Consider the following 25,344-nt stretch of genomic DNA (forward strand, 5'->3'; position numbering starts at 1 on the left):
TGAAGTGGGACTGAGCGTTTGTCACCATTCCTTCATTGTTGCTGCATCTAAATCCTGGAATTCCCTCCCCGACACAGCAGGAGAATCCTCACCAGAAGGTTTGCAGTGGTTCAGGAAACAGCTCACCACCACCTTCTCTGGGGGAAGTCCAGGTTGGCAATAAATGCTGAAAAATTAATGAAAAGCATTTTCTGCCTGGTTGGGAAAGGAGATAATTTCTGATATCATTAATCTTACTTGTAACCCCTAGAGAGCCTGTACTTGGTGCAGGAAAGCTGAATAAAGTTGAGTTCACACGCAGAATGACAGTACCATATTTATATTGTGGCTTTAACATGTTGTGCAGTAGCCCCTCCCTTGTTCTTGGCAACACCCTAAATCTGGAAAACACTTAAAACTGCTCTGACCGAGCCTTCTCCTTGTGAATCATTTTGTTTGAGGAAATCACTTGGAAGACCAGTGTGGATTTGGGCAACTATTCCTTCGTTCTACAGTATGAGTAAGTGACCCTTCGCTTTGTATTTGAAAGTGTTGAGAAGAACAGTTCTCTATGGGAGAATGATGATTTCTGTGATTGTGAAGTGCATGCATTTGAAGGTTAGGTACATGGTACACCAAGCATTGAGGAAGATTAACCGCACAGGAATTGTGCAGCTTGAACATTAGTAAATTTAATTCTATTTATGAATTCAGGAATAGCTTCTTCCCCTCTGCCATCCGATTCCTAAAAGGTATTGAACCCAAGAACACTACCTCACATTTTTTATTATATCTCTTTTTGCACTATTTTTAATTTAACTTTTTAATACACACAAACATATATATACACTTGTAATTCATCTGTTCATTCATAAAAATATTTGTCACGTATTGCATTGTACTGCTGCAGCTAAATTAACAAATTTCATGACATATGCTGGTGATATTAAACCTGATTCTGATTCTAGAGGATATTTATGGAAAAAGATAAATATTGATTATTACAATTTGGATACATTTCCTGTGAATGTAGAGTACAATTGATAAGAGGTAATTATTCCGCTTGACAATACGCAGTTACTGCAGGTACTGCAAATCCGGAGCACGAAAGGGGCTGATGGTCTGATCAATAGGTCAGGAAGGTGGCAGGTAGAGTTAAGTCAAAAGCTGAACAAAATAATGTGCCTGGGAGAGTGCAGCAAGCAGGGAGATATAAAATAACTGGGAAGTCAACAAAATAGTTAAAAAAAACTCTCTGGTTTTAGGGCAAACACAGAATTTAATGAGGTAATCCAGAAAAGTTTGACTGCAGTTTGAGCTGGGATTACAGTTCCATTGTCACATCACAGCAGCGGAAAGGTATAGCTGTAGAGAGATTGACTGATCTACTGTTCAGATTCATAACCAGCATAACCTATATAAACAGTAAACAGGAAGAATCATTCCTCCTGGAATAGGGAATAGACAGATTTAAAGTGATTGGTAGAAGTGTTACGAATGTGCCACAACTCTGAGGGGCCGAAGGGTACAAAGTAGCCCCCTCCTTTTTGAGAATCGCAAGATCGCTATTAATTCGGGTCTGGGACCCAGGAAATGAGAGAGAGAGACACGCAGAATACACAGGGTTTGGAATGTGTCCTGGCCTCAGCGAGACAAAGCCACGGATAACGGCCATTGTCTCTTGGAGACGGAATTGTGTATTGAGTACTGTACTATTCACTGAAGCCCCTCAGGGGACGACCAGAGTGGTCTGGTTGAGGGATTGCATCATCCCAACCTGATTGACATCTGAGACCCCGTGAGTAAGGATAAAAGAGGGTCTGGGGAACAACCTCTTTAGATGCACCAGGAGAAACGCTAGAAATCCCGTTACAGCATTTGATAGCAACAGCCGGTGGGGCCCGTGTACGTCCTCCCTTGGCAGGGTAGTGGGCTTAGCACAGAAGAATGGCTTAGCTAAAGGACCGGCTACACCAACGGAACTCTCGAAGGATCAAAATCATGAAAAGGAAAAGCTGGCAAGTTTCTAAAAATCTCTCTCTTGACTCCAACCAAAGGCTGCAGCCTGAATGAACTGAGTGACTTTTATATTTCCATCGGACAATACATTATCCCCGGACAACGTTAGAGCTTATTTCTTATTGATTATTATAATACCCGCACTTTTAGATTTAGTATTGATGACGTATATTATCTGTATGTTCGTATTGATATTATTTTTGTGTATTTTTACTAATAAATACTGTTAAAAATAGTACCATCAGACTTCAACGGACCTCTCTATCTTTGCTGGTAAGTGGCCCAGTTACGGGGTTCGTAACAGAAGAAGTTGGGGGAGATGAAGAAGTTTTTTTTACCCAGAGGTTGTTGGCGTCTGGAGATCACTGCTTGAGGGTGCTGGAAGCAGGAGTCCTCATCACATTAAAAAAAAATCTTAGTTGTTTATTTATTTACATTTTTATATCTAGTTTATTTAGAGATATAGCCCTTCCAGCCCAATGAACTCATGCTACCCAATTACCCCTACTAACTGTTGTGTCTTTGGAATGTGGTAGAAATCCAGAGGATCCCGAGGAAGTCCACACAGTCACAGGGAGAACGTGCAGACTCCTCATAGACAGCAGTGGGAACTGAATCCGGATTGCTGATGGTGTAATAGCGTTATGCTTTACGTTGTAACTATGTTTCTGGAGTAATAGCCTACAGGATTAGACCTAATGCTGGAAAACGGGATTGGGCAGGTGAGCGTCAGCATTTAGACAAAGCCTGGAGAGGATATTAGACACAGTGTCATTGCCTGAGAGAGGGAATGTTTACATCGGAGGCAGAATAATGGCTGATTCATGGAATGGAGGAGGTTTGTCTTTTGAAAATTGATTAAGCTGACTGGTATTCCATTGTTTGAAAGAATGGGAGGCAACTTCATGAAGAGTCAAAAGCTCTTACAAGTCTTGACAAGTTAGATACAAGAATGGACACTCACTAGGCGTCCACATTTAGAACTAGGGTCACAGTCTTAAAATAAGGGGTTGGCGATTCATGAGTGTAATGAGAAAAAGTTTCTTTGTTGAGAAGATTAAGAACGTTAGTCGTAGATCTGTAAAATTCTTTGCATTGCCTATTCAAGTGCAAGTTCAGATGTCCCTTAAACATGTAATTGTGCCTGACTGCACCATTTCTTCTGTAGTGTGTTCCAGGTATCAACCGACTGCTGTGTAAAAAACATTTTCCCTCAACTCCCTTTAAAACCTTCCTTTCATTTTAAAACACAAGAGTTTCTGCAGATGCTGGAAATTCTGAGCAACGTACACACAAAATGCCGGAGAGACTCAGCCAGTCAGACTGCATCTACGGAGAGGAATAAACCGGCGACATTTTGGGTCACTGCATATTTTTAAATCTGCGGTCAAGGTTTTAAGGTATTAAAGGAATAAAAAGGAGATGAGATTTGTGGAGGCACCGAGTTAAACCAACACAATAAAACACCATCTCCTCTGTTCTGCTCAGCACCAATTCACAGCTGCTTTGGGATAATTTTGTCTGGTGTTTCAATTCTAACCTGTTTCTCCTGGTGATAGTTTCACAGTTAAGGACATGGTTTCTCTGACTCTCTAACCAGTTAGGAAGGATCAACGTGAACTTCAGGACTTTATTGCTCTCTCCACAGATGCAGCCTGGCTGATTGAGAATCTCCTGCATTGAGTGTTCTGCTTTCAATTTCCAGCCTTTGTAATTACATTACTTCCAGGGGGCTAATCTTTAGTTCAGTAAAGAAGAGCCCCAAATATGGACCAATCAACAATGTCCAAAATTTGACCATCACTTCCTTGACAATGTCACCCCTTTTCTACTTATAACTCTAAGGGAGGTGCATGTAATGATTCCAACCATATGAAATATACTCACTGGCCACTCTTTTAGGTACCATGCTGGTTAATGCAAATATCCAACCAGACAATCATGTGGCAGCAATCATTAGCTTAAAAACATGCAGACAAGGTCAAGAGGTTCAGAACAAATGTCAGAATGGAGAAGTGATCTAAGTGACTTTGACAGTTGAATGATAATTGGTGCCAGACAGGGTGGTTTGAGTATCTCAGAAACAGCTGATCTCCTGGGATTTTCATGCACAAATTTCTCTAGAGTTTACAGGGAATGATGTGAAAAACATTAAAAAAAAATCCAGTGAGTGGCAGTTCTGTGGGTCAAAGTGCCTTATTAATGAGAGAGGTCAGAGGAGAATGACCAGACAGGAACGCGATTGACTCAGATACCCACGTGCTACAACAGTGGCATGCAGAAGACTGTTTCTAGACGTACAACACATCGAACCTTGAAGGGGATGGGCTACAGCAGCAGAAGATCACAACTGTACTGTCAGTGGCCATTTTATTAGGTACAGGATGCACCAAATAAAGTGGTCACCGAGCGTGTACAGCCTGCTAATGGCTTCTGTCGAACAGGCGAGGCAGTGGTATATCCTCCGCACCGTGGAAAGCAATAGTTTTCATTTCTGCAGAGCCATCTCTCAGGAGTAGCACACGTGATAAGAATTATTTGCAAGAGCTATTTGCAGTCAGCTCCTAAGAAAGCACCAAAAAAATCTCCAGTTCTCAGCTAAAATTCGAAGCCACAGCGAGCGCAGTAGCATGCAATGCGTTAAACTTTCTGGACACATTAGTAATTTTCCAGGAGTTGCCTGGACTCAGCAGGACAAATCACCTAGATGACAAGTGTCTTCCTGTTGCAAGCACAGGAAGGTCTCCGTTCTGCCAGAGATGTGGCTGCCAAGAATGTTGTCTGGGAGAATTGAATTGTTGAGGCTTGAGACCCACAGCACTGTCCCTACCAGCACAGTTCTCTTTGGTAACGTATAGTCATTGGAGACCGTAGAGCAAAATTGGAACATTAGAGACTACTGTGTACTGTTTTCTAGAGACATGGCTCATGCCCCCAGCTGAGGGCTTCTGCGTGTATTGTGTGGATCAGATAAATCAGAAACTACTTCTGCTTCTCGTGGTGCAGAGATGTGCAGGTTCTGTCTCGAACCTTTTCCGCTGATGTGGAACATCTGGCGGTCAAGTGCCGTCCGTGCTGTCTGCACCCTTATCCTGGCTGCAGTGTTCTTCCCACCCCAGGCCGACCCTGTGTGTACAGGAGGAAATGATTAACAGGCTTAAAAGGGCACACCCCAGTACCATCCCCATCACCTTTCTATAGGTGCACCATTGAGAGCATCCTGACTGGCTAAGGGAGGAACTGTACCTCCCTTAATCGCAGGACTCTGCAGAGAGTGGTGCGGACAGTCCAGCACATCTGTAGATGTGAACTTTTACACTAATCAGGATGCTTACAGAGACAGGTGTGTAAAAAGGGCCCAATGGAGAATTGGGGATCCCAGACACCCCGACCACAAACTGTTCCAGCTGCTACCATCCAAGAAATGGTACCGCAGCATATAAGCCAGGACTAACAGTCTCCGGGACAGCTTCTTCCACCAGGCCATCAGGCTGATACAATTATATTTGTCCTGTTGTACATACAGTACGATTTATTACAAATTACTGTAAGTTGCACATTATACATTTAGATGGAGACGTAACGTAAAGATTTTTACTCCTCATGTATGTGTAGGATGTAAGAAATAAAGTCAATTCAAGTGGGGTCTTTAACCAGGCTAGCTTGAAGAAGCGTCTGCTGGACAACTATCAACGTGGAGCACCTACTCCACTCCACCACCCCATCAGCAAGTGCACGTACTGAGCCACCTCACGCCTGCATTGTGGGAAATCTGACCACTTCACCATGCTGTGAGCAGGGAGAGACTGAAGAGGACACTGGTGGAGGGGACCATGAAGATATAGACGAGGGAGTAGGAGGTGTGTGATTGCTTTGAATTGGGAGACTAGATCATATTCAGGGATTCATCTCTGGATCAGAATATGAATACGACATCATTGTCACTGACTTCAACAACACCTGCCTGGACTTGTACGAACTTGCACACGCATAGTAGGACTTCTCAAACCAGAAGTTCTCGATGAACTTGTAGATTTGTAGTCTGCTGAGGGTTAGATCTATTGCCAACGGGACTGGCAAACCGAATTCTTGAAAAATGTTCAGGTACAGCCTGCAGAAGGTTATTGGGAGAGCAAAGAGACATCTTGAACGAGACACAGACAGACACTTGGTAGCAGCACAAGTTTTTGTAAATCATTTACATAAGAGTGAACTTTTCCCAATTAATAAAGAAGCACAAGAATTAATATTTCATGACCTCCCTTTTAAAGTAGTTCATAATCAATTTGCTTATCTTGGGATTACAGTCACAAGGAAGTTTAAAGATCTTTTTCGTGAAAATTTTGCCAATCTTTTATATACTACAAAACAGAGTCTGTCACAATGGTCACCTCTATCTATGTCCTTGGTAGGTCGTATTAATGTTGTTAAAATGTATGTTCTCCCTAAATTTTTATATTTATTTCAATCTATCCCAATTTTTATTCCTAAAACCTTTTTTGATTCCTTAGACTCTATTATTTTGTCATATCTGTGGAAGAATAAGCGTTCTAGAATTAATAAAGTTTATCTTCAAAAATCTAAAAAAGAGGGTGGCATGGCCTTACCTAACTTTCGTTTATATTATTGGGCAGCTAACATATGTTGTACTACCTTTTGGTCTTTTTTTCATAGCCAACCTGAGTGCCCTAATTGGGTGGAAATGGAGTTGAGTTCCACTAAAGATTTATCTATTTCTGCACTTCTTGGCTCTGTACTCCCTAGTAGTTTGTCTAGACTAATTGTTAATCCTCTTGTTAGACACACTTTGCGAATATGGGCTCAGTTTAGGAAATTTTATGGTTTTTATGGTTTTTCCCTTTCTAGTCCTATCTTACATAATCACCTTTTTTTTACCTACTATGTATGATTCGACATTCTATGATTGGTATAGGAAGGGCAATAGACATTTTGAAGATCTTTTTATCGATAATCGCTTCGCATCTTTTCAACAGCTCTCTGCTAAATTCAATCTGCCTAATGCCCATTTTTTTAGATATCTCCAAATTAGACACTTTATTAATCCTTTAATTCCTAACTTCCCTGAAATGCCCGAGAAAAATGTTATGGATTTCTTTCTTTCTATTAATTCACTGGGTAAAGGTTTAATATCATTTATTTGTGATAAATTAGCATTCTTACGGCGTGCCCCTGTGGATAAAATTAGAATGGCTTGGGAGCATGATTTAAATATCTCTTTATCTAATGAGATTTGGAACTTGATTCTCAAATCGGTTAATTCAACCTCTCTTTGTGCTCACCATTGCCTTTTACAGTTTAAGATTGTTTATAGAGCCCATATGTCTAAATCTAAATTATCTCGATTTTACCCTAATATTAGTCCTCTTTGTGATAAATGCAAAAGGCTTCTCTTATTCATATGTACTGGTCCTGCCCTGGCTTTGAGAAATTTTGGAAAGATGTTTTTATAACTTTATCCTGTATTCTGAATCACCACTTAGAACCTAACCCTTTAATTGCTCTGTTTGGCTTCTTGGGTGAGACAGATATACGTTTGAGCTTGACTAAGTGTCGAATATTATCTTTTGCTTCTCTCCTGGCTAGATGTTTAATCCTCCTTAGATGGAGAGATGTTGCCCCACCCATGCATGCTCAATGGCTTAATAATATTATGTCCTGTTTAGACCTTGAAAAAATTCATTATTCAATTCTTAATTCAGATATAAAGTTCCATAAGGTTTGGGGACCTTTTATTGAGTACTTTCATAACCTTCCTCTTAATTAAGGTTTTTTTTTCAGTCCCTTACTTTCAATTTTTTTTGGTAGTAGGCATTATTATCTTCTGTTTTCAAGTGTATTTACAGTTTTGGGGGTTTGAATGTCCTGATTTATATTCTCTATATTGTGTTGTGGTTGGTCTGGAGGTTTTTTTGTTGCGGGGCTTGGGGAGGATACTAACTTTACATGATTTCAATTTGGGTGCTTTCTCAATGATCTTTTTTGTATTATATTATTATTGTATGTTTATTTTTGCACTGTATTAATTTTTTTATTTTGGTTTGGGGTTTTTTCTTATTTGTAGTTTTGTAGAAAATGCATTAAAAAACTGATTAAAAAAAAAACAAGTTTTTGTAAATCAAAAGACGTGAGGCATCTCAAGATAAAACCATAACAACAGATTGGCTGAATGCCAAAGCCTGAACACAAAGGGCGTTAAAATCCCTTCACGTCATCATGTTGGACCAGCCTCCTAAAGTGAACCTAACGCGATGTCTGAATGCGGGTTATGTACATTTCCACCAATTTCATTACCCTACACAGACCGCCCCCCTCAGAATTCACTAAAACCAGCACCGTGAGTGTGGACAAGCTGCCTGGCTCAGGTCCTGTCTTCCCTGTGTGGAAGAACAGCACTCATCCAGGTCGGTGTTGACAGGCTCGTGGACACGTCGTGACAGCTGGCACTCAAGCCCTCCAAATCTCGGTGAGCCGCGCAGTCTACCATTTACCCCTCTCACCTTTGATAAAAGTCTTTTCTCTCCGTTCCAAAATGACAAACCAGCCATCAGAAGGGGTCCTAAGGGGATGTTGCCGTGTACCATGACGGAGAAAAGCCATCGAGGCAGGGTGTAGGTCAACAGGATCCCAGGAGTGCTGCACACCGTGATGCGGGGGGGGGGGCAGGAATAGCTGCAAGTGAATTTAATTTACTGGGGAGGGTGGAACCCTGTTGAGAGGGGGACCAGGTGGTCATGGCGTCAGGAATAAGCTCACCTGGCACTCATAACTCCGCCTCAGATGACTGCAGATCCTCTCTTGGAGCAGTCCTGAGCCCCGGCAGGACCCACGGGAGATGACCATCCAACAGGGAGTACTCAGAGCAGCTTTAAGGAGTGGTGAAGTCGCTCGCATCGGCCCCTGGCCTGTGGGTGATTCTCCATGGGGTGATGTAGCCTTACGCTGGGGTTCCGGGACACCGCAGCCCAGAGGACTGAGATGAATTGGGGATCGCAGTCAGAGGAAGTACCAGATGGGGTGCCACACCGAGCAGCCCAGGTGCTGATAAATGCCCGAGCCACGTCTGCAGCTGTCGTCGATGCTACAGGGATGACCTCTGGCCACCCGGTGGTACAGTCCACATGGTCAGAAGGTGAGTGAAACGTGGGAGTGGGAAGGGGACCAACAAGATCCACAATGACATGGTCAAACCATTGCTCAGGGACCTTAAAGGGTGCAATGCAATCTGAATACGATAGTCAATTTTTGCCAGTTGGTGCTCCACGCAGACTGCACTTCAATCATGCGCGTCCTTTCTGAGGCTGTGCCACACAAACGTTAGTGTAACCAGTTTCTCTGAGGCCTCTGGCTTGGATGCAAGAGATAACGTATGGAGTTGCCTCCAGTCTGCGGGCACTACGGGGCGAGGGTTACCAGCTAGGACATCACACAGGAGAGACACCCTCCAAGCTTCGCTCGAACTTAATGTCACCCAAGCTCGGGCCCATGACTGCCGTTCGGTAAGTCTGGACTTCTGGGTCAATATCAAACAAGAGAAAATCTGCCAGCTGAAAAAGTTGAGTGGCTGCCACACGCCTCCAACCAACTCTCCATGCACAACACCCACAGCAGAGTGTGAAGTGTCAGTAGTAATGGCTATCGGCACATTGGGGTCACATTGGAAAGAGCCCATTTGGTATCATTAAATGCCCTGGTCATGTCCACTGACCAGTCAAGCACGTAATTAGGGGAGTTGCCTTTAAGCACACGATATGGGACCACAAGTTCAGCAGCTCTCAGAATGAAGCAGTTATAGAAATTCTTCATATGCTAAAGACTCCTGTAGTTTATTAGTAGTGCGGGGCAGTGGGAAATCCATAACAACGGCTACCTTTGATGGGAGGGGTTTTGCACCTTCAGCTGAGAATCCATGGCCAAGAAAGTTAATGGCTGACAACCCAAAGTGACATTTAGCAGCGTTAGTAATCACTCAACAAGCTTAAGTGCCCTTGGACTTTCTGACTAACAGACCCCAATCTGTTAAGTTAGACAACCTTTCCTCCTCCACTCTCACCCTGAACACTGACGTGCCTCAAGGCTGTGTGCTGAGCCCTCTTCTGTATTCCCTTTCCACCTATGACTGTGTTCCTGTACATGGTTCTAACTCCATAATCAAGTTGGCAGATGACACCATGGTGGTTGGCCTGATCAGAGGGGCTGACGAGTCGGCCTACAGGGATGAGGTTCAGCACCTGGCCGTGTGGTGTGCCGACAACAGCCTGGCCCTCAACACCCAGAAGACCAAGGAGATCATTGTGGACTCCAGGCATGCTAGGAGCCACACTCATGTCCCCATCTACATCAACAGAGCTGTACTGGAGCGTGTATGAAGCTTCAAATTCCTTGGTGTCCACATTTCCGAGGATCTCACCTGGTCCCTGAACTCCTCCATCCTGATCAAAAAGGCACAACAGCGCCTTTATTTCCTGCAGAGCATCAAGAAAGCGCACCTCTGTCCCAGGATACTGACGGACTTTTACCGCTGTACCACTGAGAGCAAACTCACCAACTGCATTTCAGTGTGGTATGGCAATTGTCCCATATCAGACCGCAAAGCGCCGCGGTGAAAACTGCCCGGCAGATTATCGGCACCCAATTGCCCACCATTGAGAACATCTACCATAAATGCTGCCTGGGCAGGGTGAAAAGCATTATCAAGGATGCATCTCACCCTAACCATGGACTTTTTACTCTCCTCCCATCCGGTAGGCACTACAGGAGCCTCCGCTCCCACACCAGCAGGCACAGGAAGAGCTTCTTCCCTGAGGCTGTGACCCTGCTGAGCCTCACATCACAGCGCTAAGCAGTATTGCACCCATATTGTACTGTCTCAGTACTTTTATATTTGTGTGCTGTAGTACTTACTTTTTATTCACAGTTATTTTGTAAATAACACTATGCTTTGCATTTCTGGTTAGATACTAACTGCATTTCATTTGGCTTTGTATCTGTACTCAGTACAGTGACAATAAAGTTGAATCTAATCTAATCTAATCTAATCTGAATACTGGCAGCACACTCACTCGAGCACCCGTCATGAAGCTGCATCGCCTTGAAATGGAGTCTGTAATGAGCAGTAGACGTCCCTGGCAACAGTAACCTATGGTATTCACAAAGCTCTGATATCTCGATGTGCTGACACCGTCAAAGGTGCAAGGCAGTCGGGCACTCCCTAGAGTTTGTACCAAAGAGAGTGTGTAAAAACACAGGCCCAGAGACATCTATTTTGCAGCTGCAGGCGTCTTTATGTCGGTGTCCTTGCTGACCGGGCTTATTGATGTAGAGAAAGGAGGAGATTGCTGCACCACTGCCTATCTAAGTTAGACTGTCAGCCATTTTAGCAAGCTCCCTATAGTCCTTCATGGTGGATTAGTGAGGGCTATGCAAACTTGATCAGTCACTTGCTGCATGAGGAGTTCTTTAAAAATAAATCGAGGATGGTGACTTCCCAGGAGAGGCGGCATGTGGTCCATTCGCTCCGACTGCTTAGCATCACTGAGGCCGGGCAAGGAGAGCAGCTGTTTGGTGCACTCAGACTAGGATAGTCTAGAAGTCTGTAAAAGGCGAGGTTTCTGCGATCAGTATTTGTTGTGTTCAGGCAGGTGTTCTAGTACAGTCACCAGTCTTGGAGCCATGGAGTTTCTGAGCGAGGCTACCGCGCAGTGTCCCGCTCGGTGATGCAATAATATCAGCGCCGGACTCCGGAGCGAAGGTTCCTGAGTTCGAATCCAAGTCAGGTTGAGCGTCAAGCTAGCAACTTAGCCTTGTAAAAACACGAATAGTTCGCTACAGAAACACCGTCATGACGGTGCCCCGATAACTCCACTGCCAAGTTAAGATCTGTTCTTCTTCTTTTTACCACATAGTAGAATTTGATGTTGTTGGCGGTGATTTCCCGCAGAGTGAATTGGGCTTCAGCTTGTACAAACCAAGCGACGGCATTTTGCTCCCAAACCTCTGGCAGCTTCAAAGCAACTATGTTGGCCGACATGTTCAATAACTGTGGAATCGTCCTAGAACATCTGGATCACCTATGTAGGTTCTTGCAAATAAAATGACGTGAGCCTTTTTAAATTTAAGAAAAATACATAACGACACATTTATTGAACACCAAAGCTTGAACGCAAAGCCCGCTAATAGTCCTTTACGTAATTACGTCATCACATCAGACCATTCGATATAGCATTGCTCGCTTCTGTGCTGAGTTGGCTCTGCAGCTGTGGACTCACTTTCGGGAAACTCTACAGTTCTCGTTCCTTGTGTTAACTGTTGACATTTTGCTTTACTATCTTCGCACGATTTTTCCTCTTGCTCGTTGGATCAGTGGCAGTCTTTGCTGTGTGGGGATTTTCGTATGAATTCTATTGTGATTCTTTGTCCTGTGAGTGCGGGCAAAAAGTTGAACCTCAGCACATTCACTGGTGACACCGCCTTGATACCACCCTGGCAGAATCAGGGTGGATCAACTGTAAAATGCACTGCTGAATCATCACTGCCTGTTCCACATTATCGTACATCGGACCTCCAATAAGACATTCCAATACCTTGAAAATCAGTTTTGAAAAGTTGACACATATTAAGGGCGCTGGAAAGGATTAAGATACATGGAATTTCAGTGAGCTGTGCTTAAGAGTCATTTTGACTCAGCTCTTCTTTGGGCTCTACAGCTGGAGTTTGGCTTTTCTGAAGTCAATGCAGTTTATCTTCAAGAGCCAATTAGAAAGACATAGCCACCACTATGTCATAAATCTAATAAAGCAACTATAATGATTATAAGGCAAAGCCTAAGGAAACTATGTTGAATATATTATCATTATCAGATTTATTATCACCAGCATGTGTCGTGAAATTTGTTAACTTAGCAGCAGCAATTCAATGCAATACATAATAAAATAGACAAAGTAGAGAGGGTACAGAGAAGATTTGCTAGAATGTTACCTGGGTTTCAGCACCTAACTTACAGGGAAAGGTTGAACAAGTTAGGTCTTTATTCTTTGGAGCGTAGAAGGTTGAGGGGGGACTTGATAGAGGTATTTAAAATTATGAGGGGGCTAGATAGAGTTGACGTGGATAGGCTTTTTCCATTGAGAGTAGGGGAGATTCAAACAAGAGGACTTGAGTTGAGAGTTAGGGGGCAAAAGTTTAAGGGTAACCTGAGGGGGAACTTCTTTAATCAGGGAGTAGTAGCTGTGTGGAATGAGCTTCCAGTAGAAGTGGTAAAGGCAGGTTCGGTATTGTCATTTAAAAAAAATTAGATACGTATATGGACAGGAAAGGAATGGAGGGTTATGGGCTGAGTGCAGGTCGGTGGGTCTAGGTGAGAGTAAGCGTCGGCATGGATTAGGAGGGTCGAGATGGCCTGTTTCCGTGTTGTAATTGTTATATGGTTATAATGTAGAGGAAAAATCAATTACAATATACATATATTGAATAGATTAAAAATTGTGCAAAAACAGAAATAATATATATTTTAAAAGTGAAGTAGTGTTCAAGAGTTCAATGTCTATTTAGGAATCAGATGGCAGAGGGGAAGAAGCTGTTCCTGAATCGCTGAGTGTGTGCCTTCAGGCTTCTGTACCTCCTTCCTGATGGTAACAGTGAGAAAAGGGCATGTCCCGGGTGCTAGAGGTCCTTAATAATGGACGCTGCCTTTCTGAGACGCCGCTCCCTGAAGATGTCCTGGGTACTTTGTAGGCTAGTACCCAAGATGGAGCTGAGTAGATTTACAACCCTCTGCAGCTTCTTTCAGTCCTGTGCAATAGCCCCTCCATACCAGACAGTGATGCAGCCTGTCAGAATGCTCTCCACGGTACATCGATAGAAGTTTTTGTGTGTATTTGCTGACATGCCAAATCTTTTCAAACTCCTAATGAAGTATAGTCACTGTCTTGCCTTCTTTATAACTGCATCAATATGTTGGGACCAGGTTAGATCCTCAGAGATCTTGATATCCAGGAACTTGAAACTGCTCACTCTCTCCACTTCTGATTCCTCTATGAGGATTGGTGTGTGTTCCTTCATCTTACCCTTCCTGAAGTCCACAATCAGCTCTTTCATCTTACTGACGTTGAGTGCCAGGTTGTTGCTGCGACACCACTCCACTAGTTGGCATATCTCACTCCTGTACGCCCTGTCGTCACCAGCTGAGATTCTACCAACAATGGTTGTATCATTAGCAAATTTATAGATGGCATTTGAGCTGTGCCTAGCCACACTGTCATGTGTATACAGAGAGTAGAGCAGTGGGCTGAACACACACTCCTGAAGTGCACCAGTGTTGATCGTCAGCGAGGAGGAGATTACAATCTTCTGAGTCACTTCACTGCACTAGTGCAACAACCGATACAAAAAGTCCATCTTTACAATGAAAGCTACTTATCAATGGATTTTACATGGACTAGTGATCCAAGTTGTCCTATTCCATTGTGCCTCTCTGTGGCAAACAACTTTCATATGTAACAATGGCTCCAGCAAAATTGAAAGAGACACTTAACTACAAATCACAGTCATATGACACAGAAAAACGCTGATTATTTTAAACGGCTATTGGAATCTCAAAACAAAGTAAGGCTTTTGTTAATAAAGTCACAGTCAGTGAAAGGAACCAGGAAGCAACTTACTTAGTAGCAGAACTTATTACCCAGAAAAGGAAAAGTCACACAGTTGGTGACAACTGAATAATGCCAGCACGTAAAATTATAGTGGGTAAAATGTTAGGGCAAGATGCAGTATGAGAAATTGAAAAGATTTCATGCTCATTGAAGATGAAGGCTGGTTCTTTGCTTCTGAAGATCGGTGGGGGGGCGGGGAAGAAGAGTCCCCAGGAGCAACAGCACGATTGTTGGTGACTGTAGAGGTCAATGCTGGACCCGCAGACTCTCAAGGAGCAGGGATATGGGAACAGCTGGGATGTTGGTGCTTGGGCAGTAGGACCCGTCCTGCGTCTTTTCTTCTCTTCAGCAGTCATTCTTCTGGATTTCTCAAAATTCTTGGCTGCTCTGCCGATTAGCATTTTCCAGCTGCTGCCACTCAATGACCTCAATATTTGCCTGAGGGAGCTGCTGCTTAAGTTGGTCTTTCTACCTCTTGCATCCATGATGTCTCTGGCCCTGAGAGAGTTCTCCATAGAGGACAGCTTTCGGTAACCTGGAGATGTCCATGCGAGACACTTTGCCTGGCCAGGACTGCTAGAGCAACAAAGTGGCTTCAATGTTTGGGAGTTGAGCCTTCTCCAGGACCTCGTTGTTGGAGATACGATCCTGTTAGCTGATTCCCATGATGGAGTGGAGGCAGTGCTGACGGAAACGCTTGAGCAACTGGATTTTCTTGTGATACGAGACCCAGGCGTTGGAGCCATACAGAAGGTGTTGTGACGATGGCAGCCCTGTACGCCTGGATTTTTGTGGACAGACGCAGCTGGCGGTTCTTCCACACACGTTTCTGGAGGCGCTCAAAGGCACCGCTAGCTCTGGCAAGTCGATTGTTAACTTCCCTTATTACCGTAGCGTCATTGGAGATGACACTGCCCAGGTAGGTGAACTGCTCAACTGTGGTGAGACGGTGGTTGCCAGTGGATTGTAAACGCCATGAAGGGACTTCTGATGGAGGATCATTGTGTTCTTCAGCCTTGGTGAACTGAGCGACTGCAGCCTGTGGTGCGTCTTCTGTGTGCGTGAGAAGAGCACAGTCGTTCGCAGGTAGTAGCTCGAGAATGGGCTCTTGCATGGATCTTGTTTGGGTGAGAAGGCGGCCACTCTCAAACAGTACGAAGAGTCGACGTATTGATGACATGTCACGTGATGCTGAAGAGGTTTTCTGTGATAAAATGAAAAACAACACCTTCTCTATCCGGGTGGATGAGTCTACAGATTTAACCAATAAATGTCATGTTGTAGCAATTGTAAGATTTGTAAATGATGGTAAAATTCAAGAAGACTTTTTCTGTTGCAAAGAGCTGCCCAAAACAAGTAAAGATCAAGATATATTTAATATTTTATCTTCACATCTGAAAACAAATGGTCTGTCTTGGAGGAACTGTGTTGGCATTTGTACTGATGGTTCCCCGTCAATGTTGGCTCCACAAGAGTTTCATTTCTCTTGTAAAAAAAAGAAAATCTTGACATTGTCACAACACACTGCTTTCTTCACAGAGAGGTGCTGATGTCACTAACTCTTGGAGATTAAATGAGAAAAGTTCTAGATGGCACTCCAAAAATATTGAACTTTATTAAACAAAGACTAGTTCACTCGACAATGTTTTAAACAACTGTGAGAAAACCTGGTCAAAAAGCACACCAATCACCTGCTACATACAGAAATCTGGTTGCTTAGCGGAGGACAAGGTCTCAACAGGGTGTTTGAAGGATGAATTGCAGGAGTACTTTCAAGAAAACAGTAGGCTAGATTTTGCTGAGTGCTTTGAAGATGAAGAATGGCTGCAGAAATTAGTCTACCTAGCAGACATTTTTCAACATATGAACCAATTGAACAAGTCTCTGCAAGGCCCTGGAGGAGATGTTTTGACTTCAAGTGACAAAATACTTGGATTTAAAAGGCGACTGGATCTTTGGAAAAATCATGTTGCAAAAGGAAATCTTGAAATGTTCCCACTGCTGATTGGGCTTGATAGTGATGAAGGATCGGAAAGTCTCAAGTTTTATTGAAAACCACCTGGAAGAATTGCTGAACAAAATTGAACCATAATTTGAGATTTAATCAAGATGAGATTTACTGCCCCTGGGCAAGTTCTGGAATTCTGTGAAGGAAGAGTATCCTGCCATTCATAAGATAGCAATGAAATTTTAAGGCAGTTTTCAACTTCTTACATGTGTGAGCAAGCTTTTCCTTGTTTAACAAGCATCAAGAGCAATTATAGCAATCATCTCATTTCAATTGAAGGTAAAGTCTGTGTGTGCTTATCTGAAGTTCAGCCCAGAATTGAATATTTGTGCAGCAAAAATAAGCACAGGTTTCATTCGCTAGGCCTATAGTTGAACCTGATCATGTCACTTAGTAAGAAAATGTTTTTTCAAAGCCGTGTATAAAATTGTGTCTTAAGCTATATTTTCACTCATATTGCTTTGGCTTATGGGTTTTAGTATTTTTACCATTCAACATTGTCAATAAATTTTCATTTTTGTAAACAGCAATAATTACAATTATTTAAAATAAATCTACAGAGCCTACCTTTAGATTAATTAAATCCCATTTTGACTTAAGCCAGTTATTTAACAGAAACTTGTTATGTTTGTCTTATGAGTTTTTAAAATTTGTGCCAGGGAAAAAAAGAGATTAATTTCAAGAAAGGTAAGCTAAGCCTAACTACCTGTTTTTTTTCAAGAAAGTTTGGCTAAAAATTCATTCTCTACTCAAAATTATTTTTGGATTATTATATCTATAACCTACTGATGATGCTAACATACCATAAGCTGTTGATTTAATACATTTTACACTGGGTTACATGAGACCTGGAAATTATTTCAAAGCTTCCTCCGGGAAAAAGGCTGGATTAACCGGTGATATTTCAAAGGCAATACTTTCCATTGGACAAGGCAAGTCTGGGCAGTTCTAGCTGTGGAACACCACAGACAAGTCTGAGCAATTCAGAGAGAGAATAGTTGATGTAATTAAACTGAAACTGGGAGAGCACATTTCAGGCTGCTTCATAAGATTTATTATTTAGTGTCTGGGTCTCATGACAGAAAAATGTTTTTCACACTTGTGGGCGGAAAACTCTGAAGAGAGCATACTTAAACTGGGTTTACCAGTTCTTGGCTCTATCCTGTTGGAAAACTAATTTACTTGTCATTAGACAACTCCCTCAGAGTCAAAGCAGAGAGAAGTTGCAGGAGCCACTTAGACATGTGTGCTCCAATTAATTCAACAAACTTAAGCCGACTGCTCTGAAGAGGCAATTCGTTTTCGTTGATGCAAAAAGCACCATGGAGTGAAGAGTTTGAAAATGACAGTGAGGATAAACATTGTGTAATATTCCTGCATGCTTGTCAAAGATAACAATATGCATTGAGAAACCTATTGCTTAATTTGAAACACAAAGTAATTACGAGCATACACTAAGTGGCCACTTTATTAAGCACAGGAATGGACCCATTGTAGTTTTCTGCTGTAGCCCGTCCATTTTGAGGTTCACTTGTTCTGATGCCCTTGTGCACACCACAATTATAACACGTGATTATTTGAGATACGGTTGCCCTCCTGTCAGCTTGAACCAGTCTGGCCATTCTCCTCTGCCCTTGCTCACTAGTAAGGCACTTTCGCCCGCAGAACTGCCACTCACTGGATTTTTTTTTGTTTTATCTTTCATGCCATTCTCTGTAAACTCTAAAGACTGTTGGGAAGGGGAGCCAGAATAGGCTTGGGATTGTCAAGAAGACAGACGTAGCTGGGGAATGCAAACTTGAGAAAATCTGCAGACGTTGGAAGTCCAAAGCAATAGACATAGAATGCTGGAGGAACTGCAGGCCAGGCAGCATCCACACAAAATGGTGGAGGAACTCAGCGAGTCTGGAGTCAACTTCTTGAAACTTTGCTGTACTTTCTAAATCAATGCATACCCTGTCTCGTGTAAGGAGACCAATCTGCTGACAACCTTCCAATTATGGTCTCACCGGGAGTCTCAATAACTGGAGTCAGATGTCTTTACTCCTGCGTTCAAATAAAGGCTACATACTGTTTGCCTTTCCAGTTGCTTTCTCTAAGTTAGTGGTGATGATTTACAAGCAAGAACACCTAGTTTCCACTGAACACCAACATATTTGTACATATTCCATCTGCTATGTCCTCACCCATTTCACTTGACCAGTCAATGTCACCCTGAAGCACCCTCTTCACAACCCACGGCGACAGCTGGCTTTGTATCATCATTAGACTTGGATTCATTACACCAGGTTGTCTCCAATCCCTGTGAGCATCTTATCAGAGGCCTTCTAAAGGTTCGAAGACTCCGCTTTGGTTGTTCTTCCTACCTGTTTTAGTTGTAACCTCAAACAAATCCAATGCGGTTTTCCCTTCAGTTTAACTCTGTTCGATTCCATCTGTTCCCTGTTACTTCTTTGTTAATAATTTTAGCAACTTTCCTACGTATGGTGTGTTACTGATGCCTAACTGGTCATCTTAAATCTATTCATATACAGTGGGGGTACATTTGCCATTTCTAATTGGTGGGCAACACTTAAAAGGGAATGGAATTTTATACGTGGCAGCCAGTGCATCCACCATCTTCACCGTAGCCAGCAAATTGGAGAAGAGGAAGGTTTTAGCCTATAGGTATCAAAGGCCTTGGAGGGTTAATGTGCGGATAAGGTACCAAGGTGACTAAAGACTGACACATCGCTGGAGCCGTCTGGAGTTTAAACATGGTGCTGCTGACGCAGTTGACATACTTGCAAAACATTAGAACTTTGAAAATGTAAGGACAGTAATGGTACCAACTGTAAAGAATTGAAAGTCTTTGAATGGTTATTGTATATAAATTTATTTTGGAATAAAGTATATTTTGTTTAATAAAAAAAAAGTTGACATACTTGCATATGAAAACACAAGACAGGATGCTGGCAGATCCAGGCAACCTCAAAACAATGGACGTCAGGTCCTGAGGATTTATGTGCTTTCAGTTCCATTAATTTCTCAAATATTTCTTGTTAATTATTGTTCATTTCTTCCAGCTTCTCAGGTCTATTTTAGACCTGCTGTAATCCTTTAGTTCTGGAAGATTTTCTACGTCTTTCACCATGTGGTAATTAATAAAATTGTTTTGTGTTGTTTTCTTATATCTTCATACAACTTTCTCTTTGAGTTTTTTTTTATTAATCTTCCCTCTTTACAAACCAATAGATGCTTTGAGAATCTGCTTTCCATGTTTCTCACTAGAATACTTCCCCTGCCCTTGCAGATCTCCTGGCTCTCCTTTGCTGAATTCTGAAACTTTTCAAGTCCTCTGGTCTACTTGGCTCTGAAAATACCTTTCAGGTCCTAGACAGCGTCGCTGGTGCCGTCCTGCATTTTAAAGGCAAGCAGTAGCTCAGGTCTTGTCTTCCTGTTCTGGTTAGACAACATTCATGATATTGCAGGATTGAGCACAACCGAGTAAATCCTTAACCGCCTTTTCAGATCAAGAACCCCTGTCAGCTGGCAAGCTGTACACTGAACAATACTGTTATATCTCAAAGGTGCTTCATACCTGAATCACTTTGCAACAACTCGATCCAATACATATGAACTTTTACGTGCTGTGCAGTAAAATTGCTGAGGGCCACCTAAGGCAGAGCCTGAAGATCAATATTGTTTTTGACTGATAACGGTTAATTGTTACCCGGGGGTCAGCTGTCTGTTAAAAATAGCTAATCATAGAGGACGCAAATGCTGAGAGGTATAATGTCATTTTGTCTTCAGGTTCCATTTAGTGACTCCAGATTTCATTGGATGACTTGTCAGGAAAGGGAGTGCAGATACACGTAAAATCCCATCCCTTTACACAGCTCATAGTTACTATTTGAAGAGTAACTGCTGGAACTTGAGGACTTGAGTTGCAGGGAAAGATTGAACAGGTTAGGATTTCATTCCCTGGAACGTAGGAGAATGAGTGAAGATTTGATAGAGGTACATAAAATGATGTATGTACATATGCATGTGTGTATGAATGTACAGTATGTGTGTATGTATGTATGTATGCAGGTGTGTATGAGTGTATGTGTGTATGTATGTGTGAATGTATGTATGTGCGTATGTATTTATTTATGTACGTGTGTATTTATTTATTTATGTGCTTGCTTGTTTAGTTATCGATTGATTGAGATACAGTATGGAATAGGCCCTTCTGGCCCTTTGCATCACACTGCCCAGCAACCCCCCCAGCCTAATCACAGGACAATTTACAATGACCAATTAACCTACCAACTGTGGGAGGAAACCGGAGCGCCTAGAGGAAACCCACGCGGTCACGAGGAGAACATACACAAACTCCCTAAAGGCTGCTGCGGGAATTGAACCCAGGTCGCCGGTACTGTAAACCGTCATGCTAACCACTACACTACTGTTATGAGTAAGCAAGCAGGCTTTTTCCACTGAGGTTGGGTGAGACTAGAATTAGAGATTAAGGGTGAAAGGTGAAATGTTTAGGGGGAACTTCTGAGGGGGAGCTTCTTCATAGGCTGCCAGTAGAAGCGGTGTACATTTAAGAGAAGGTTGGATAAGCACATGGGTGGGAAAGGTATGGGTCGATGGGACCAGGCAGAATAATATTTTGGCACAGACCTGATGGCGCTGTGGTGCTCTATGACTCCAATAAATATTGATGAAATAATGCGCTGTGGTGCTCTATGACTCCAATAAATATTGATGAAATAATGCGCTGTGGTGCTCTATGACTCCAATAAATATTGATGAAATAATGCTCTGGTCTAAGGAAAGTGCATTTGTTGGGCAGAACCAAACTGCTCATGATGAAAACAAACTAAAAAGAGCAAAGATTAACACAATCTTCTCACATCTTTAGGTGCTGTACCCGGGTCAGGAGGATTGCCAGGACAGAATGGTAACTCCTCAGCAGTTAAGTTACCTACTTGGGCTGAAGGACAACTGAGCAGTCCCATCATCACAAGTTTAATTCCTGCTCTTTATGTCTTTGTGTTTGTTATTGGATTCCCAACCAATGCAACAGCTCTTTGGACAATGGTGTCTAAAAAGAAAAAGCCTTCCACCATATACCTGATCAACCTGGCAGTCGCAGACCTCTTCCTGATCTTAATGCTGCCCTTCAAGATTCACTACCGTTTCCAGGGCAACAACTGGATCTTCGGCGAAGCCCTGTGCCGGACGATGACGGCCTTCTTCTACGGGAACATGTACTGCTCCATCCTGCTCCTCACCTTCATCAGCGTCGACCGATACTTTGCTCTGGTCCACCCATTCTGCTCCAGACGCTTCAGGGACAATAGGTCCGCTGTTACTGTTTGTGCTGTAATTTGGGTGGTAGTTATTCTTTTTGTTCTCCCTTTCTTCCTTATTGAACAGACGGTTCATATCCCAAATCTAGGCATCACCACCTGTCATGATGTGTATCTAAACAACACAGTCAATGTTTATTTCTATTACTGGCAGTCTGTGGCGATAATAGGATTTATAATTCCAAGTTTCATAACTGTACTTAGCTATTCTCTTGTAATCAGAACTTTACTGCTTAGTAAGGGAGAGTATAAAAAGGCTATAATAATCACAGTTTTAACCCTGTTCACGTATCTTGTGTGTTTCAGTCCCAGTAATATTGCACTGTTACTGCACCAATGGATCCCTGAACTCTACATCCATTACATGTACCTGTTGCCCCTCAGTAGTTTTAATAATTGCATTGACCCCATTATTTACTACTTCATTTCTGAAGAATGGAGGAAGAAAGTAAAGGCGATATTCTGTTCCCATGAACTTGAACCGAAGAATGGAAGTTCACACTCATTCAGAATATTCCGGTTGATTTCCTCCCGAAGCTCCACCACAAATATAATCAGTGACTAGCTGAATAACTTAAGGCCTCAGTCCTAGAATTGTAAAGCAACAATTGCCATCTTATGTCTCTTACAACCAAAGATCAATTCAGCCAGCCCCCATATTTCAGCCCTTACATAGTCACACGGTTGCTTTTCAAAAGTGCAGCAAATCACTGCCTCAGTCATCACCTCAACTGTAGGTTCTAGAGCACCACATCCTGCGTGAGCTGCTTTTCTGCTTTCTCTATGATAGAAGAGCCACCTCCTCGTGGGAGGGAGTAAACAGTCGATGTTTGGGGCCGAGACCCTTCGTCGGGACTGGAAAGCAAGGGGTAAGGGCCGGAACAAGAGGGTAGGGAGGGAGGAAGTGTACAAGATGGCAGGTGATGGGTGAGACCAGGTGAGAGGGATGGTGGGTGGATAGGGAGGGGTGAAGTAAGAAGCTGGGAGGTGAGAGGTGAAAAAGGTAGAGGGCTAAAGAAGAAGGAGTCTGATAGGAGAGGAGGCATACAGACAAACATACATACAGACAAAAGCATCCTCCCAGAAATCAACCTCGTGAACACTTTTCGTGTTCTCTCTATGATAGCTATATCCTTTATTGTACAAGGAAAATTAACCAGTGGTAATCCCATCTTGGCCCTGAATAATTGCAGTAAGATAACCTTACTCTTGTAATCAAATTCTCTTATAATAAAGGCCAAAATTTGCCATCCTAATTGCTTGTTACAGATTCATGTTAGGTGCGTACAATGTCAGCTAGATCTCCTTGAACTTCATATGTTCCCAGCTCTCAGCTTTACTGCACTGTGCACTAATATAGACAACCCCCTCTTTATCCACATCACAATTGCATCCACTATGAACTTGCCTTCTCACTTACCTTGACTCTATCCTCTGGAAGCTCCACCTTCCTATTCATGAATTCACATAATTTGGAATTACATAGAAATTTGGAAACATCACATTTGGTTGTTTTGGCCAAATTATTGATATTGATTGTAAATAGCAGTGATTTGAACCTGCCAGCCCCAGGACAAGCCTTACTTGCTGTTCTATGTTTCCTATCTTTTAAAGCAATTCTCAAACTATCATTAGACTATCCTCAATTCTGTGTGACAATTCCTCTTCACCCGCACTAACTGCTCGATCCCTCAGCAAATTGTTCCATTTTCCGGTGTCTCTCACATCCAGTGTCGCTGGCAGGGATTTTGTGAAATGGACACAAAGTGTTTGTTTATTCCTCTTCATCTATGAGCAAAGACACGAAGTACGATTTATTTCCTCCATCGTTCCTTATTCCCAATTATAATCCCTCCTGTACCTAACACTCACGTGCCCTTGCTTGTCCTTTCCCTGTTGCACCCATATAAAACCTAATGCAATCCCTTTTTATGTGAAAGCAATGGAAATTGTCAAAGAAATAATTAAGGTAAAGGCTGAATTAATCTGTAATTGTTATTACCAATTTCTATTTAATTTGGGAAGCAGACTCGATGAGCCAAATGGAAGGGCCTAATTCTGCCCCTACATCTTATGTCTTACACTTTCAAGAGCCCAGAGTGAAATGTCTTTACCAGCTTGAAAATATTCGATCATGAATATCATGGGGTACTGATTGTGTATGATCAGTCATGATCACAGTGAATGGCGGTGCTGGCTAGAAGGGCCGAATGGCCTACTCCTGCACCTACTGTCTATTGTCTATTATGACAAATGCCAAAAACAAACTACTGAATTTAACTAAAAATAAAGAGCAGGGAATTCAAGGCCCTTTTTAAGATGTTTAGTTACTGGTCCATAAACACCACTTGGAACTGATGTCAAAATTTATTCCTGTGCATACTTGTAAGAGATCTCAGTCATATATGTACTTTGATAATAAATATGCTTTGAACTTTGAATTACTTGAAAACTAGTTTGGACATGCTAATCATGCAGAAAGGTGAATAGAGCAAATGTGCGAGCAGAACATTTTTGGATTGTTTGACCTGTTTTTAAAATGTGATATGTCATAAAATTCTATGTGACAGTGCCAACAGAGCCAGATAAGCTTTTAGTGTTTTGTTGTTGTATACGATAATTTGCTTTAGAATTCAGATGCAGTCATGTGAACTTTTTCCTTCTGTATTTTATTTAAAATACTTGCTTCAGAATTGAAATCCATTCATGTTAATTGCTTCCTTTTGAATTTGATTAAAAAAAATCACATACTGAGAACTATACTGAAACTGAACTAGAATATAGGATTTCATTTGGGAGTTGAACAAATTGATTGTGTTTTGGTGGAATATTTCTTTGCTTGTTAATTAACTGTTTCTCTTTCAATGATAATTAATACATTTATCATTCAGAATGTAATAATATTGTGTTTACTATATTTAGTATTATTGCCATTAAGATGTTGTTTTTTAAAAGCAGTTAATGAACTTGTAAAATTGGCCACATTATAAATGATGTTCTTGAAGCTGGCCTCAGTTTATTTATTTTTTGCTTTGTTTGTTTGTTTATTTATTTATTTAATTAGAGATACGTCATGGACAGGCCCTTCCAGTCCTGCAACCCCCCCATTTAGCACTAGCCTAATCACAATACATTTTACAATGACCAATTAACCCACTAAAAGACTGTTTGGACTGTGGGAGGAAACCAGAGCACCTGGAGGAAACCCATGTGGTTCACGGGGAGGACATAGAAACTCCTTACAGACGATGCTGGAATTGAACTCTGAACTCCGGGAACTCCAAGCTGTTATAGCACTGCAGTAACCATTACGTTACCGTGGTGC

At 42.2% G+C, this 25,344-nt stretch overlaps 1 protein-coding gene across 1 annotated transcript; it reads left to right on the forward strand.

Moving 5' to 3' along the window:
• The first annotated feature begins 200 nt into the window (after nt 1–200).
• On the forward strand, nt 201–25,023 carry LOC132406105 (proteinase-activated receptor 2-like). The gene is made up of 2 exons (XM_059991328.1): nt 201–499; nt 21,569–25,023. The coding sequence occupies exons 1-2, from the start codon at nt 496–498 to the stop codon at nt 22,582–22,584; spliced, it is 1,020 nt and encodes a 339-aa protein (XP_059847311.1). The 5' UTR covers nt 201–495; the 3' UTR covers nt 22,585–25,023.
• Nucleotides 25,024–25,344: the final 321 nt, after the last annotated feature.

The sequence above is a fragment of the Hypanus sabinus genome, chromosome 16 (genome assembly GCF_030144855.1).
Source record: "Hypanus sabinus isolate sHypSab1 chromosome 16, sHypSab1.hap1, whole genome shotgun sequence".
In the NCBI taxonomy this organism is placed as follows: Eukaryota; Metazoa; Chordata; class Chondrichthyes; order Myliobatiformes; family Dasyatidae; genus Hypanus; species Hypanus sabinus.